The sequence below is a fragment of the Podarcis muralis genome, chromosome 11 (assembly GCF_964188315.1).
Source record: "Podarcis muralis chromosome 11, rPodMur119.hap1.1, whole genome shotgun sequence".
Lineage (NCBI taxonomy): Eukaryota > Metazoa > Chordata > Lepidosauria > Squamata > Lacertidae > Podarcis > Podarcis muralis.
Genome location: NC_135665.1, coordinates 50,192,090 through 50,209,542, shown reverse-complemented (window position 1 = coordinate 50,209,542; position 17,453 = coordinate 50,192,090). Strand labels below are relative to the sequence as shown.

The following is a 17,453-nucleotide window of genomic DNA, read 5'->3' as shown; positions in this document are numbered from 1 at the left end:
GTGGTGTGCCACTCGCTCCACTAAGTTAAGGAAGCAAATAAGCACTCATTGTTGAATGCATTGTCTAGAATTGGAATTTCAAATGTATTATTATAGTACTTCCAAAAGGTGGTTTTCATAAACCAGCCAGCATGATAAACCTGCTTGTGAAGGGAACTAGAAGAGGACAAAGATCCTACCAGCCCCTTGAGATGGGTCGTGCATTCCCCGCAAAGGGCTTGCATCATGTGTCTGGCAGGCCCTTTTCAAAATGGTTGTGTGGATCTTCCCTGAAGGAACTAACAGTGTCACCTCTGACCATTGGACCTGCTGTCTGGAGCTGATGGGAATTGTAATCCAGCAGTTCCTGTAGGAATATATGAAAGCTGCCTTGTTGTTGTTTAGTCATTTAGTCGTGTCCGACTCTTCATCACCCCATGGACCAGAGCACGCCAGACACTCCTGTCTTCCACTGCCTCCCGCAGTTTGGTCAAACTCATGCTGGTAGCTTCGAGAACACTGTCCAACCATCTTGTCCTCTGTCATCCCCTTCTCCTTGTGCCCTCCATCTTTCCCAGCATCAGGGTCTTTTCCAGGGAGTCTTCTCTTCTCATGAGGTGGCCAAAGTATTGGAGCCTCAGCTTCACGGTCTGTCCTTCTAGCTGCCTTATACCAGATCAAACCACAGTGTTACCTAGCTTAAAGGTAAAGGTAAAGGTACCCCTGCCCGTACGGGCCAGTCTTGCCAGACTCTGGGGTTGTGCGCCCATCTCACTTAAGAGGCCGGGGGCCAGCGCTGTCCGGAGACACTTCCGGGTCACGTGGCCAGCGTGACAAAGCTGCTCTGGTGAGCCAGAGCCGCACACGGAAACGCCGTTTACCTTCCCGCTAGAAAGCGGTCCCTATTTATCTACTTGCACCCGGGGGTGCTTTCGAACTGCTAGGTTGGCAGGCACTGGGACCGAACAACGGGAGCTCACCCCGCCGCGGGGATTCGAACCGCTGACCTTTCGATCGGCAAGCCCTAGGCACTGAGGGTTTTACCCACAGCGCCACCCGCGTCCCTAGCTTAGCATTGTCTAAATTGTGAATGTCAGTGGCTCTTCAGTAGATCTGGAGGGCTATGGTTTCCCCACCCATAGGAGCCAGTTGTGAAGATCCTCTGTTTTATGCTAGTTTAAATTAATAAGAAATGTGAGCAAATTAATCTCTATCAATAGAATACAGTATGAGCCCTGTTGTATACAGTGGCTTGACTCCAGTGTGGCGCTACATACCATGTCCCATCAGTGCAAGGATTTCTGCTTGTGCAATAAAACTCCCCCCACCCATGTTCCCTAAACTGTTCTGAGCACCCAACCCTCTGGAGCAGATTTGGTGAGGCCATGGGGTGCCTGAGGAGAGGGGAGGTAATGTTCTGTTGCGCAAGCAGTTTGCCGACTGAACGTATTAGTTGTCTCCCACCCATTGTACAAAGGAGTGTGCCCAGGCCACCTGAAGCTGTTACCACAGAACACTTATAAAATGATTACAGTTGATCCCATCAACTGTTTGGCAGGGAAGAGGGAAGAGGCACATCTTCTCCTTCTCTGCAGTGATGATGTGCCTGTGTCACTACCTGCCACATGAGAGGGTACAGTTGTACATGCAGTATTCATTCCCACCCAGTTGGATATACATATGGAAATTTGTGAAAGTACTTTCCTAAACAGAATAAGAGCAACTGTTGTGTGCTGTAACCTCTGTGGACACACTACATTTGTTCCTGGGCATTTGGTTAGGTGTATCTTTTAAACATTGCTCCGCTTCACCCCATCCTATACCCAGTAACTACCGGGCTTAATGAGACTTCACTATAGTTCGTTTTAGGGTTGCTTCTTTGCGGAGGCTTCTGTTAACAACCATCCTAGGACATTGATGTGCTAAGGCAGAGCTTCCCTAACTGTGTGTCATGACACGTTAGTGTTGGCTGCAGTGTGTAGGTGTGTTGCATGAACATTCAGCACACTCCTTCCAGGATTGGAAAGCAGTTAGTTTAACCTCTGGTTTGCTAGTAAAACTGAATTACTGTGTTGTGAAATGATGTAGAACTAAATTACTGTGTCACGAAATGATGCATGTCTAAAATTTATGTCACCAACATGAAAAGTCTGGAAAGCTCTGCGCTAAGGGTTGCTTCAGACCCTTGTACATTTCTTGTCTACTGGACTTTTCTTTGAAGAAAAAGCATGACAGTCATGTGCTTGTTAGTTTTGCATACAAATCTGTTCCACTGCAGAATGGAGTTTATGCTTTTTCCTAGAGGGAAGTGTATTCCATGCTTTTTTCTTTAAAGCGCAATGTGTTTTGGTTGCCTTTGGTAGGGGAAGTTAGTGTGGTTTTGGTGCATTTTTAAAAACTGAAGCAAACAACAAAACTGTTGTTTTGATTTTGTTGTGAGAGGGTCAATGGATTTCTGTACATAATACTGCATTTACTCCTTTCATCTGAAGTTGCATGTGCTTTATTAAATTGACCAAAGTGTAATGATGTTGGTGTTGACCTTCTTTTCAGTCTGCAGGAGTACCTCTTGATTAATTGCTGTAGCTATTCCTGTGTTTTGTAGTTCTTTGAACATTCGGGATTATTTCATTTTCTTTGGCAAATGTGGATTTGCCCTGGTTCTGCAAGGCTTAATACACTGATCTGATCTCTTTCTCTTAATACTGGCAGAATTGAACTCTTGAGGAGCATATCTCGCTAATGCATACACAGAGAGCTGTCCATTATTGTCTGTCTTCTGGAGCTGGAAGATCATGGGAATAATGAAGCACTCATTCTAACCTTGAATGTTTTTGTTGTCTCTGCGTTAGGAGGATAACAGGCAAATGTCCAGGTCATATCTGTATTCTTGAGCTTGGGAATCCAACCTGCTTCTATTTGACTAGCAAAATCCACAGTTTATGAGTAGCAGATCACATGCAGTGTATGGGCTTTTTGTGGGGCTACTTTCCACCCTTAGGAATGAATGGAAACCATTCATTTATATGGGAGGCAGGAAATTGGTGCCCTTGGGGAAGACCACAGGAGGAAGGGCTAACCCTGTTCCTAGTGATCTTGAGCTATGAAAAGCAAGGTAGCCCTTGGTGCTGCATGCTGGGTTCGGTTTCTTGGTCATGCCAGAGCAGTAGGATCCAAAGGCAGCCAGTGCAGAGTCAGTTTTTCTTTCAAGAGGGAAAAGTACTAGAGACTTACGAATCATAAAACTGTAGAGTTGGGAGGGACTCCAAGGGTCATCTAATTCCAATTCCCTGCAGTGCAGAAATATCGATGTGCAGTCCCCCATCCAATTTGAAACCATACCGGATCCTGCTTAGCTTTACCACAGCAATACAGGTGACTCTTGCAGTACGTTTCCGAGCACAATTCAAAGTGTTGGTGCTGACCTTTAAAGCCCTAAACGGCCTCAGCCCAGTATACCTGAAGGAGCGTCTCCACCCCCATTGTTCTGCCCAGACACTGAGGTCCAGCGCCAAGGGCCTTCTGACAGTTCCCTCACTGCGAGAAGCCAAGTTACAGGGAACCAGGCAGAGGGCCTTTTCAGAGGTGGCGCCCGCCCTGTGGAACGCCCTCCCATCAGATATCAAAGAGATAAACAACTACCTGACATTTAGAAGACATCTGAAGGCAGCCCTTTTCAGGGAAGTTTTTGATGTGTGACATTTTAATGTATTTTTAATCTTTGTTGGAAGCCGCCCAGAGTGGCTCGGGAGGCCCAGCCAGATGGACGGGGTACAAATTACTATTACTACTACTATTTATCCATCCACAACAGGGGTAGGGAATGTTTTTCAGTCTGAAGGCTGCTTTCCCTCCTGGATAACGTTTTGGGGGCTGCATGCCACTGATGGGTGTGGCCAGGGGCAAATGTAGGTGCAGAAAGGATGTGACTGTTTCCTTTCGTACAGTAGGTTACGTTCCAGTCAGGGAAAAGGCAGAGGTACCAACATCATAGACATATCTCCGTCCTCCTTCCATGCAGGCAAGCAGGAGGCATTATTGCAGCACACTTTTCGGGCATGTACTCAAGGAGGGCACAGAGGGAGAGCCAGTGAAGGGTTTGGACTTGGGAGAGTCTTGGGGTAGTGGTGGATAGACAGCCCTGGAGGGCAACATTTGCTCCCTATTTACAAATTCACAATTTGGTCAAGCCACATCAGTCTTCAAAGCAGCATGTCTTCCTCCCCAAAGCATCAAGACACTCTTGAAACATTTCAGGGCTGTTTTATTTTATTTTTCATTTGCCCCAAGGAGAAAGTCTGTGAAGGTGGTGGGGACCACCCCCATTTTGTATCTAGATCTCCCTGGTGCTAGCCACTGCACCACATTGACTTCCTGCCAGTAGCTCCAAAACTCTCTCCAGAGCTTTCTGCATAAGGTGGTTGCCCTGCTTTCCCCGCGTGGGTTGGAGTGTGGTAGAAATGGCTCTGGAGAGGGGCCAAAAGCTAGCGCTTTCCCTTGCAAGCCCCCTTTGCATGCTGAACACTTAACATGAGTTAATGGTTTCTCCCTTTTGGTCTTGTCACTTTGCATATTCAGCAACAGGACATCCCAAGTGTAAAGGAAATCCAGTTATGTACAGTGGTACCTCGGGTTAAGTACCTAATTCATTCCGGAGGTCCTTTCTTAACCTGAAACTGTTCTTAACCTGAAGCACCGCTTTAGCTAATGGGGCCTCCTGCTGCTACCACACCACCGGAGCATGATTTCTGTTCTCATCCTGAAGCGAAGTTCTTAACGTGAAGTACTATTTCTGGGTTAGCGGAGTCTGTAACCTGAAGCGTATATAACCTGAAGCGTATGTAACCCGAGGTACCACTGTACATGCATGTGTAAACCATTCCTGAGAATTCAGCATGCATCCAGTCTCCAGTCTTTTACCCCACCCCACCCCACCCCCACTCCCAGCTTTCATATTTTTAAGTTCCTTTCTTCTTTTAGAGGATCCTTTAAAGAAGCAGCAGCACAAGAAGTTTACTGGGTTTTTAGTTTCACTGAATTATCCTTGTTAGCTTTGCTGTTCATGAATAAGGGGTTTCTTTGCCAAGTGGCACTTGACTGGTACTGGTGTGTTTAACTTAATGTGGTGTTCTATTTTTGATGGAGGAACGGGAATAACCTCTCAGCAAAGGCATTTGCAAGGTTGCACAATGTACTCCTTTATTCTTTTGGCATGGAGGTTTACACTTAAATGCAACTTCTGTGGTGTGTGTATTTCTGACTCTGCAATGGCGCTGTCTTTCCGGCAGTGTAACTACTTAAGGATGACTCAGCAGACTTGGGCATCCCTTAGTTTCTGAAGACCTGCACAGGTGTTTCTTATGCTACATGTTTTGGATCAGGGCTGGGGGACCTGGAGGCCCCGCTCCACCCTGCACCTCATGCTATTGCCTGGCTGGAATGTGTCCTGTTGAGCCATAATGCCTCTTGCTTTCCTGGATAGAGGGAGATGTATGTGTATAAACCTCTGAATTTTGAATGGATTGAATGTACAAAAATACACACCTGTTGCTTTCGCCACAGCCATCACTGGTTTGCAGCCCTGGGAAGAGTCACATTTTAACTGTAGGTGTGAACACCTTTGTCATGAACATCAAAGAGCTTAGGTTGGCCTCAGTTCTCCAGTCAATCATTGGGGGCTGTTTGTCCCCTTATTAGGCAGTAATTCTTTTTATTTTAATGGGCAACAACTCATGTCTTCTTTCCATTCTCACCCCCTTCCCCACATCTAAGTGCACAGTGGTTCCTTGGGGTTCCTTGGTATCCGTTGTATAAAATTCAATCCGCAACTGAACTTGGCAGGTAGTGCAAACATTGGAGGTTCCTGTTTCTGACCACTCGTAGGGCGTCAGTGAATGGCAAGATAATCTTGCGTAGTGTCACAGTACTGCACAACATTGCTGTGACTCCCACTGCCCTCCCAATGGGATTCTTGCTTTGGAGGGATTGGGCTTCCATGCCAGTGGTTCCCAAACATTCCCCCTCTTCCATGGACCTCTTGGAACTTGTTGAGAACCTTAGTGGACCACCTAGTAGTAGTAGTTGTAGTAGTAGTAATAATAATAATAATAATAAATTTATTATTTGTACCCCGTTCATCTGGCTGAGTCTCCCCTGCCACTCTGGATGGCTTCCAACAAAGATTAAAAATACATTAAAATGTCACACATTAAAAACTTCCCTAAACAGGGCTGCCTTCAGATGTCTTCTAAATGTCAGGTAGTTGTTTTATCTCTTTGCCATCTGATGGGAGGGTGTTCCACAGGGTGGGCACCACTACCGAGAAGGCCCTCTGCCTGGTTCCCTGTAGCTTAGCTTCTCGCAGTGAGGGAACTGCCAGAAGGCCCTCGGCACTGGACCCCAGCACCCGGGCAGAACGATGGGGGTGGAGATGCTCCTTCAGGTCTACTTATTTTTCTGCCTGTTACAGCAATTGAAATTCCTCAGAATTCAAATTGTAATAAGAACTAAAAGAAGTAACAAAAAATACAATTCAGAATCGATATGACTATTCAGTGCAATGGATACGCATATCCCAACATCAACCAAAAATCCACAGACACATAGCAAACTACCTGACTGAAGCTTATGAAGCACTGGCGGTTCACAGTTTGGGAAACCTCTTTTCCTTTTAAGTTTTCAGAAGTGCTTTCCTTGCAATCTAAGGATCAGGGCTGCAAGTGCCTGGGGAACAGATTGCAAAAGTGTCATTGGTGCTCTTGTATACTTACTATGCCCACCGGTGCTGCTTAATAGGGAAATTTCACAAATATTTATGAGACAGCATCTTTTGTTCAGAACCTATCCATACGCTGCAGTTTAAAGAGTGTGTTGCTGGTGGCTGCTGCATGTATATGGAACGTGTAATGGAACTTATTTTCCTCTCTCCTTTTTGTTTAGGTGTTGAAGACGCGGAAGGTTTAGAACTTTGAATGGAATAAGCATGAAGAGCTTGAAAGCAAAGTTTAGGAAGAGCGATGTAAGTATTCGGCAGCTCACTGTGGCTGACTCGTATTAGTTTGTCTGTATTGTGGAAGCATTCCTTCAGTCCCACCTTGATAAAGCCGTTAAGTTAATGAACTACAAGGGCAGAAATGGTAATGTTTGTGAAATGTAGCAGGAGAGAACCGTAGGACTCAGAATTGTTTCTGTTCTTGCGTGGTGTTTACTGAGTCACCTTAGCATAATATGTACATAATGTTATTTGTATGCTGCCTTTCTGCAGTTCTGATGATGCTCAAGGCAGCTTGCCACATGGAAAATGTGGAGGAAATACATAACAAAAGCAGTCATAAACAATAAATGAAACATTAAAAATACATACTTGTACTCTGTCATGCACCCATGCACACTGATGACACCACAGAAATAAATACACACATTGCAGGTTTTGAATAAGTGTTTCTGTATTGACATTCAGTCATATTTTACGATAGTTTACAATAACAGTAGCAGCAACGTATTAATATCAGTGTGAGAGAGTGTGTGTGTGTGTGTGTGTGTGTGTGTGTGTGTGTGTATGGTTGGTTCAGCTTTTCCTTCCAATTCTTAACTTTAATGATTAGAGAATCTCAGGTTGAGACTAGGGAAAGGCCATTTCACACACAAGTCTTTTTCAGATGTACAGTGGTGCCTTGCAAGACGAAATTAATTCGTTCCGCGAGTTTTTCGTCTTGCAATTTTTTCGTCTTGTGAAGCACGGTTTCAGAAAAGTTTTGGAAAAGCTTCAAAAATCACCAAAGTCTTCAAAAACCTCAAAAAAGGCTACCACACCACGTGCTATGAGTTGCTCCTTGAAGTCAAGTCGCAACTGTATTAACGGTTTTAAGAAAAAGGAAACAAACTTGCAAGACGTTTCCGTCTTGCGAAGCAAGCCCATAGGGAAATGCGTCTTGCGAAGTAACTCAAAAAACAAAAAAAAAACCTTTCGTCTTGCGAGTTTTTCGTCTTGCGAGGCATTCATCTTGCGAGGTACCACTGTACACTTGACAGGGACCTCTTGCAGACAATTATTGCTTGTTGATGGGTGCATCTATATGAAGCTTGCATTTGCCACATTCTCCTTTGGATGAAACGATGTCTCAACGACGTTAAGCCAGTATTGCATAAACCATTTTGGGGATTAAGTGCACCCTGCCAGGATAGTTTCTGTGCAATAGTGTTTGGTTGGTATATGTGTGTTTCATCCTTTCAGGGAATATAACTTGGGATGGAATCAAGGAAGGGACAAAATGTGTTCTACGTGTAAAGGATGGGATAGAAGTGACATGATGGGAGGATTTGTGGCTTTTCTTTTTTCAAATGGATAAGAAGATTGAAGCTGATTTTCCCTGGCATTATTCTGCTCACTCTACTATTTCTCAGTGATTTTTACCTGCTCAGCAAAATCTTAAGATTAAACCTATCCTTTACTTAACTGGTTTGACGTCATTCCAGAAAAGAGAAAAGTAGTATGATGTAGGCTTCATTCAAAGAGCTTTTTGATTTACTGGAGTGCTATCTAATTAAACAGGTCTCAACAGCAAGTCGAAACCCTTAGATGTGTGTGTATTACATGTATATGTACTTGGAGCCAATCTTACCCTCCTTTTTTTTTTAACAGAAAAAGCTCACACTTCAGAGCTTTATAATGATGGGTAATTAGCTATCATTGATTTTTTCTTTATGTTTTAAAATTTCTCCCTACACTTAGAACGATGCCTGTAGCAAATATTTTCGGCTACCTTCAGATAACTCCGCTTGCTTCAGAGCAGCTGTGGAACGATTGCCATGATTCAGTTGCTATAAAGCCTCATGTTGGGTTTTGTAATAAGCTTGTTAATTCAAACCCTCCTAAGCTACTTCTGGGAAATGGATTTACAGACTCAACGGCTGGGGTGCTGCTACGTCTTTGCGGCGACCACAAGGGCTGAAATGTGTTTGTGGCTTAATAGGCATAAGCACGCTGTTGTTATTTCTTAAAATTGTATACTGTCCTTTATCCGAAGACCACAGGGTGGTTCTGAGCTAGATGGACCAGTGGTCTTCCTCAGTATAAGGCAGCTTTTTGCAGAAGGTCCGTAATGCTACTATGTCAGACGGAGTTTGTGTATTCCTCGATTCTGCCTTTGTAGGTCCAGTGGCTGTTCTGGAGGAAGATGGTCAGATCCACAAATATAGCTTGACTTGCTGGTAGCCAACGGCACCTGTCTGTCTGTCTCTCTTCAAGCATGCATGCCTTCAGCTCAGTGTAGAACCAAGGACACAGATAGCCTAGTGGTCCTTTGAGGCTAGAAGAGAGAGTGAGTGAGAGGTCTATGTATGTGGGCCTGGTGTCTTGCAGTATAACTTGCCACTCACCTGGTTGCAGCTACAGAGGTGTGCTAGGATAATACAGATATGTATTGCTGAGTGCATTGCTGATTTGGCAAGATGCAGGCATATGCTCAGTCCTCATCAGTAGTTTCACACGCTAGGTACCAGCTGCTCACACTGCCTTTTTAATGAAGCAGCAGACTGCTTGTTTGATATGGAGCAGTTCATCTGGTGTAAACAACAATGGCAGCTAATTTTACTTGCACATTATTGTGGGAGCTTCTACCTTCCACTATGGCTTTCAAAGGTCTTAGAGCCCCAAGGTTCTCTTGCCTTCAGAAAATCCCTGCTCAGCCATGAAAGTCATTGGGGGAGCTTGGACCGATCACACGCCCTCACCAACCCCTCAGGGTTGTCGTGAGGTAAAAGGAGGAAGAAAGAACCTTGTACGCTGCTTTGAACACCTTGGAGGAGAGGTGAGATACAAATGCAATAACTAAATAATAAATAAAAAAATTCCTTCCAGTAGCACCTTAAAGACCAACTAAGTTAGTTCTTGGTATGAGCTTTCGTGTGCATGCACACTTCTTCAATGGGTAGCCGTGTTGGTCTGCCATAGTCAAAACAAAAAAAATTCCTTCCAGTAGCACCTTAAAGACCAACTAAGTTAGTTCTTGGTATGAGCTTTCGTGTGCATGCACACTTCTTCAAATAATAATAATAATAATAATAATAATAATAATAATAATAATAATAAATAATAATAAATAATAATAATATATAAAATAATAATAAATAATAAATGTTGGCCAAGCCTCATGCCTGTGAAGTATTGGCAGACTTGAGGGGAACAGCAAGGTTTGCAGAGCAGCTCAGTGAAGAATCTTTGCGCTGACTGACAATGGGTGGGGAATGGAAAATGGGGCAGGAGGGAGAATGGAATATTGTGGAGGGGGGCATGTTTGGCTGACTGGAACAGGAGCACTGCACATTGCGACATTTTGTTGCAAGTCCCACTAGTTATGCTTATAAAACCTTAAGAAAAGCAAGCAAGGCCCAATTCACACAATCCTTGAGTGAGTGAACCACATCTTTCCTGTCTGCTCTGGCAGTCTGAATCCGTGCGGCTGTTGTTGGTACACACTGCTGCATCGCAAGTAGGGATTCAGGTGCCATTGCTTCAGTAAATAAATCAAGCAAGCAAGCAAGCTCAATCCAGTTGGGGTTGGGTAGGGAGGGCAAAGAAGCCTCTGCCCCCTTGCTAAATTTCAAAATCTTGAGCTGCAAAATACAGTGAACCTGCCTCCTTGTTTCTGATCCTTTTCACATTGCTTTCCACTGGCGAGTTCTACCACTCCAGTTCACCACTGTATTCTTTTGCAGGAGGAAAACCGATTTGGAATCTGAAAATAGCAAAAGTGCCTTGAGAGGGCCTTGCTTACTCATCACTGCTTTAACAATTACCACTGTGGGCGATGAATGAAAAATGTCAGCCCTGTTCTAGTAACATGCAGAAAGTTGTGTGTTCTTTGACAGGGGCAATATTGCTTAGAATACTGGAATACTGTATACAGAATACTGGAATACTGTAGTTGGAAGCATCGCTAAAATGTCCTGCCAAAATTATGGCAACCCTAGTGTTGGTTCAATCTATGGCAGGGGTAGTGAACACTGTGCCCTGTAGCTGTTCTACTAAAACACCCACCACCTCTGATCATTGACCATGCTGGGTTGATGGGAGTTGGAGTCCCAATGACATTGGCACTGCACTGGGCACCCCTGGCATGGTCACTGTCATCCACATGGAGGGAAACTTGTTGTGTTAAAAAAAACAAACCACTCCAAGAGAATTAGCTAATAAAATGGCACACACTGCTTAACAGATGGAAGCTCTGTTTCTGCGATGTAATTTTTTTAATGACCACTTTTAACTGATGGGTAGTAGAAGGAAGAAAAACATTCTTTGTCATGTAGGCGAAACAAATGCTTTCGCTCTCTCCAGGCTTCACTTGTAAGTAGGAGTCTGAAGGACAGCTTGCCCTGATCTTATCGACACCTCTTATAAAAGACTTCCTTTTAATCCAACCAGGATAAATTCCATTGTTTTTGTTTACAGGAGGTTGGGCTTGATTTATTAAAATAGCTCCTGGCCTTAAGGATCCTCATTCCATGGAGTCAAGCTAAATTTGTACTCCTAGAATAGAGAGCAGAAGAGACTAGAGGAGGCTGGCTGTGTCTGTCCTGAAACAAAGCCTCTAGAAACTCTATTGTCAGTGGAGGCAAAATGAGATTGAGAGCAATTCACTAATCAGTGGATTCAAGTCAGGTTAAGGCACGGTTATTTTAAAACTTGTTCATGCAGAGTAGTTAAAAAGTACAGCATACGCTGCTCTGATTGGCCCTCCCGAGGATGGGCTGTGTCTTTAGCAGCACACAATTTTTTTCCCTTTAAGTGTCTTTTCTTCTAAATTGCATAGTTGTCTCCCTGCTGAGTTACTTATCTTTAAGGTATGTAACACAGATACCTTAAATGCATCTAACACAGATATATTTAAGGTATCTTAACACAGCAGGGAAAAGGGACACGGGTGGCGCTGTGGGTTAAACCACAGAGCCTAGGACTTGCCGATCAGAAGATCAGCAGTTCGAATCCCCGTGACGGGGTGAGCTCCCGTTGCTTGGTCCCAGCTCCTGCCAACCTAGCAGTTCGAAAGCACATCCAAGTGCAAGTAGATAAATAGGTACCGCTCTGGCGGGAAGGTAAACGGCGTTTCCGTGCGCTGCTCTGGTTCGCCAGAAGCAGCTTATTCATGCTGGCCACATGACCCGGAAGCTGTACGCCGGCTCCCTCGGCCAATAAAGCGAGATGAGCGCCGCAACCCCAGAATTGGTCACGACTGGACCTAATGGTCAGGGGTCCCTTTACCTTTTAACACAGCAGGGAGACAGCTTTGCAATTTAGAACATAAGATGCTTATACACAGTGCTTCTTTTCTGGGGGTACACAGTACCAGCACCCCTTTTTTCACATGTTAAGTGTGGCACTTTCTGTAACAACTTCATGGGGAGTACTGGCACCTTTTTCTGAAGAAAAAAAAAGGACTGCTTATGCCAAGTTAGACCATTGCTCCATTTAGCTCATTATTGCCCACACAGATTCTTTGTGGGCATACACTGGTCTCTCCCCCACTGGGTATTATTGTTGTTATTTATTAAACTTATATACCACCTTTCATCCAAAGATCACAGGGCATTTTGCAGTATAAAGTTGTTGGACTTCAACTCCCAGAAGCCCCAACCAGGATGGTCAGTGGTCAAGGATGATGGAAAGTGTAGTCCAGAAACATCTGGAAAACTGATTGAACCAAGGACCTCCTGCATACAGAGCAGATGCCCTGCCACTAAATCTTGCTTCAGTGCTGGCAATGGGGTGGAGTCCTCTACACCTGAGGGTAGCAGGGTAGCTTAGGGTGCACCTGGGATTGCTGGCTTAGGAGTCTGAAAATGGCTGTGGACTTCTGGAGGGATCAAGGGGCTGCTTCTGCCTTGAGGTGGCTGTAGGAGTGGCCCTGCTGAAAGAACACAAGTCCTGATGAGTCTGACCAAAGCTCCATGTAGACCATCCCATCCCACTGGCAGCCAATAAATAAGGGTTGCAGACCATAGTTGCTCCCCAATAAATTGGTGTTCAGTGATGATAGAATTGTAGAGTTGTAAGGGACCACAAGGATCATCTAGTCCAGCAGGTAGATCACTGAATGTCTGTGGTAGATCCTCCCTAAAAAAAGCTCAACAACTTTGACTGCCAGTCTCTTGGGAATTGGCCACCCCTGTTGTCCAACACCTTACAACGCAGGAATCTTTTGCCCAAGGTAGGTCTTGAACTCACAACCCTGAGATTAAGCACTGTCTCTGAACCTAGAGGGTTGTTGTTGTCATTGTTTATTAATTTCTACAAAAATAATAATCTCAAACCTACTGATAAACCTCCCTGTTATTAATTTGTCCAATCCTCCTTAGAAGCCATCTGAATTTGTAGCTTTCACCACATCCTGTGGCAGCAAAATCCTCAAACAGATGTTTCTTATATTTGTCCTGAATTTATTCTGTTAATTAGGTGGTAATACTGTTGCTGCCAGGTGCCAGTAGCAAACCTCCATTGAGGGCTGTTCATCCTGCTTTGCTTGTGTGCTTCCTAGGACAGCAGGGCTGGCCATTGCTGGCATACACAGTGCTGAGGTCAGAGATAGCCAACATGGTAGCCAGCAGATTCATTGGACTACAACTCCTGTTCTCTCAGATTAATGGCCATGTTGGCTGGGGCTGATGGGAGTTGCAGTCTAAAGCATCTGGCGGATACCACATTGACTATCCTTCAACTAGATACACCCTTGGGTTGATCCACTGTAGGCTCTTTTCAAAGCAGTCTAGGATGGATGTAGTCATGCTTTATGTATGTTGAAGTCATTGGACTTGAGTACACATAATTCTGTGTTGGACCATGGGCTATTTCTGTGCTCTTCCTTTATCTTTTCCAATTTCCTTACATCCATCCCATTCTCTCCTCTCCCTGTCATCAACATTTACAACAGTCTTCCCCTAACCCAGTGCTCGCTAGATTTTGTTGGGCCACAGTTCCCGTCATCCCTGTCTATTGACCATACTGGCTGGAGCTGATGAGAGTTGGAGTCCTAAACTCCTTGGGTCAGGGGCCTGCCCCTTTCTTATTTTGCATGGTGAATTGGCATGTACATTGATGTAAGCTGCAGAAATGAACTATAATTACATTAATAGCCAGTGGTCTTCTTATGAGGGATACTGTACACAGTTCTGTGTTCCTATTTTGGACAGACTTCTTTCTTCAAAGTATCACCTACCACTACCTGTGATTGTGCGATTGTCAGCAGTCCATGCAATACAGAGACTGAGCTCTCTTGTCCGTTTGGGAGTTTCAAATGCTAAATAAATGTATTGAATCCCTGAAGGTGCCAGGGTTTTGTTTTGTTTTGCTTTTTTGTGCTGTTATATGACTTCCCCACCCCCCAAGTTTTGTAGGTCTCTTGAGAAAAATGTCTGGTTTTCATTCTGAGTTGTATTTAGCCTTTGCTGGTTTTTTTGAGGCAACTTGGTATGTTAACAATGCACTGAAACAACGAAGCCTGCAACTTTTGATTTGCTTAAAAGAATAGGACTGCTGTTGAGTCTGGCATTTTTACAGAAACATGCATCTACTCATGGTTTCTTTGTTTCTACAAGCCCGTCGTTTAGGGAGATGTTGACGGGCTGAACACTACCTGCAGGTCTAAAATGTTGCCTGCCCCTTACTTTACTGTGGCCCTCAAGACATTGCTGGTGCTACAACACCCATTTCTCCTGACCATTAACTGTGCTGGCGGGGGCTGATGGAAGTCGGAGTCCGAATAACATTAGGAGCGCCACTGGCTTCCCATTGTTGCATGTGGAAGGGCCATAGCTCAGTAGTAGGGCACATGCCCTGCATGCAGAAGGTTCCAGGTTCAATCCCTGGCATCTCTAGGTAGGGCTGGGAGAGACCCCTGGGGAGCAGGCACCCACCATGCTAACAGTACTGAGCTAGATAGGCCCAGAGGTTTGACTTGGCACCAGGTTGCTTCCAGTGTTCCATGGTAGGAATGGGAGGTTGTAAGATGTCTTCTAGATCTGCACCCTTGCCCTTCCATCGCTTATCCCTGGAAGATGTAACTGTGGAAGATTAACAGTTAAACCTAACATGTGCATGTTCTTGCTAGCTAGCATGAAAAGGGGCAAATGCTACAGAGCTGTATTGCAAATAGGCAGATACTCAGACCATAGAAAAGCAGTTGGTAGAGTGGGTTTTGTGTTACGTCATTTCCCCTCCTCTCCTGAAGGAAAGAGCATATAGTACTTCCTGTTCTTGTCTCTTCCTTTGAACAGCATTGGATGCAGATATGCCCCCGTTTTCTCCAGCTGTAGGTTATACTGTAAATATAAGTATTTTGCCTGCATAGTTTTTACTGCTGCTATTGCTGCAAACCAGTGCAAGATTCAAAGTAAGGGAATTATATTTTTCAACTTAATTCCTAGGTTATTGCTTGGTTTTTGTTAAGCGGGGTAAGAGAGTCAGCTTGCTTCATAGCTGGACTTGCTCAAACCAAGGTTTTACAGCCTGGTTTTGCTGCCAAGCATGGGATTTTGAAACTCTGCTTAACACACATTTGTGCACCTGGAGAGATAAATTGTGATTACTATATCCTCTCCCTCCCATTAAAACCACAGTAAGTCTTGGAGATGGGGCCTGCTGTAAGCAGATTTCCTTGGTGTGAAGACCATGTCCTCCAGCCTGTTCTGGGGAGCCATGGGCTTCTCAGGAGGTTATTCTCCGTGAGAGAATGCTAACGGATAACTAGGGCCATCTATGCAGTCATCCTGTCCATTATAATGAGAGGCATTTTGCAAGTGGCATCAATATAAGTGGGTTGCCCCTTTGGACCGTTGTTCTAATGCTAGCTGTAATGGGCATCTACTGCTGCCCCCCTCTGCCCCCATTCTTGTCTATATCGCCTTTAGGCTGTTGACATTTTGCTAACCAGCTGGTTTTCCTGTCCTACTTTTAGCACTGGTGCAAACAGCTTATCACTGTGTGTTTTCTGCTAGGCCTGTCTCTTTTGTGTTTCTCCCTGTTAGCCAAGGATGACAAACGGAAGAAAAGGATAGCATTGCACCCTGCTGCTATGCTACAATAGGTGTTGGACAGGGCTTCACATTCAAATTCCTGTAGGAGTGAATCCTGTGCCAAGATTGCTCTGGCCTTGGAAAAGGCAACTTCGTTGTGGTAATTCATCAAGTTACTGGCAGAAAATAAAAATAGGTTGGTGTGTAAATGCAGAAAATCAGATTTCCATAAAGCTTCCATTTTTAACTAATAAGGCGTGATTATATACCTTCTAGATTAGAACAAAACCATTGTTGGTGCTGTTAAAATCAACAACATTCAAGCCTGCTTAACTTTTTATTTTAACTGGAGTGGTTCTTATTTTAGCCTGCTTTGGTGAAAGTGTAGCTAGCATGCCACGATTGTCAAGAGGTCATTATAGCTTTTGTTTCTAGCAATATTTAGCTTGGCTAACTCCTTCAATTAAAGCTTTCTGGCAATTTATGGCTGCTAAGCACTGAATTTCAGTGAGGCTCAAAGCAGCCGGCTGATGATGGTTTAGAGCTGTGTTTACTTGTTGCCATAGTTTTAATGGTGGACATGTGTGCAGATGTGGCCTGTTAAGTGTGTTTACAGATGGGCTTTTAGGGGGTAACCTACATGGCCCACTTTCCATTGTGTTGCTTAAGGAGGGCAGCCCACCCCCTATTCAACCTCGTTCAGCTTGTAGGCTCTGCACAGTAATATATAGCAGTATCCAATTTGATAATTATTTGGGGGGAAGGGCGTTATTTGAAACTTGAAGACTATAATTTTATTTAAAAGATTACAACCCTAAAGTTTATCCTCAGTTTAGATTATGCAGCCTTCAAACACTGTGCAGAATGCCTAGAACCCGAGTTACCTTGAGATAGTTTTTTCTGTCATTTGGAAGGAAAACTTACGACTTAATGTTGCTGTTGAAAATTTGACATTTCTCAATTCCACACCCCATCTCCTTTCTGGTAACACAGGAATGCAATTGTTCAGCTGTTATGTATTTTTCCTCTGCATACCAGGGAATTTCCATGCATGGAAACTTAGAATAGTTAAATATTGAGTCTCTCTGTGTGTTTCACTCTTAACAGTGAATCATGCTACTTGACCTTGCTATAATTCATAGTTATCCTTGAAATGTTAAATTGCCTCTTCCCTTTGACATGGTCTCAGAATAATTCCTTCTGGAATAGTAACTTCAGGGAGAGCTGCCTTAAAATAGAACAGTTGAATGCTCCTATCTTTCAAATATTACTTAATGACTTTTATAGTAAATCTCCAGATTTAGCTCTGGAGAGGCTTGTCGTGTGGGTGGATCCCTACACTTCTTGCAAAGCCAAAGTTGAGACTAGTTGCTCAGGGTTCCCGTATTGAATGAGATCTCTTCCCCTGTCCTTTTCTCCCTTGCAAAGGCAACACAGTGTTCCAACTGGGTTTAAGGAAATGGAGTTTA

General features: G+C 44.2%; 1 protein-coding gene across 4 annotated transcripts in view; it reads left to right on the top strand.

Annotated features, from left to right (window-relative positions):
* Positions 1–17,453, top strand: part of RAI14 (retinoic acid induced 14) — a 96,519-nt gene that overhangs the window by 5,736 nt on the left and 73,330 nt on the right. For all 4 annotated transcript variants that reach the window (XM_028749327.2, XM_077936436.1, XM_028749328.2 and 1 more), the window contains one exon: positions 6,919–6,997. In XM_028749327.2, the coding sequence (XP_028605160.2) occupies positions 6,962–6,997 (36 nt within the window). In that variant the 5' untranslated portion in view covers positions 6,919–6,961. The remainder of the gene's footprint in view (positions 1–6,918; positions 6,998–17,453) is intronic.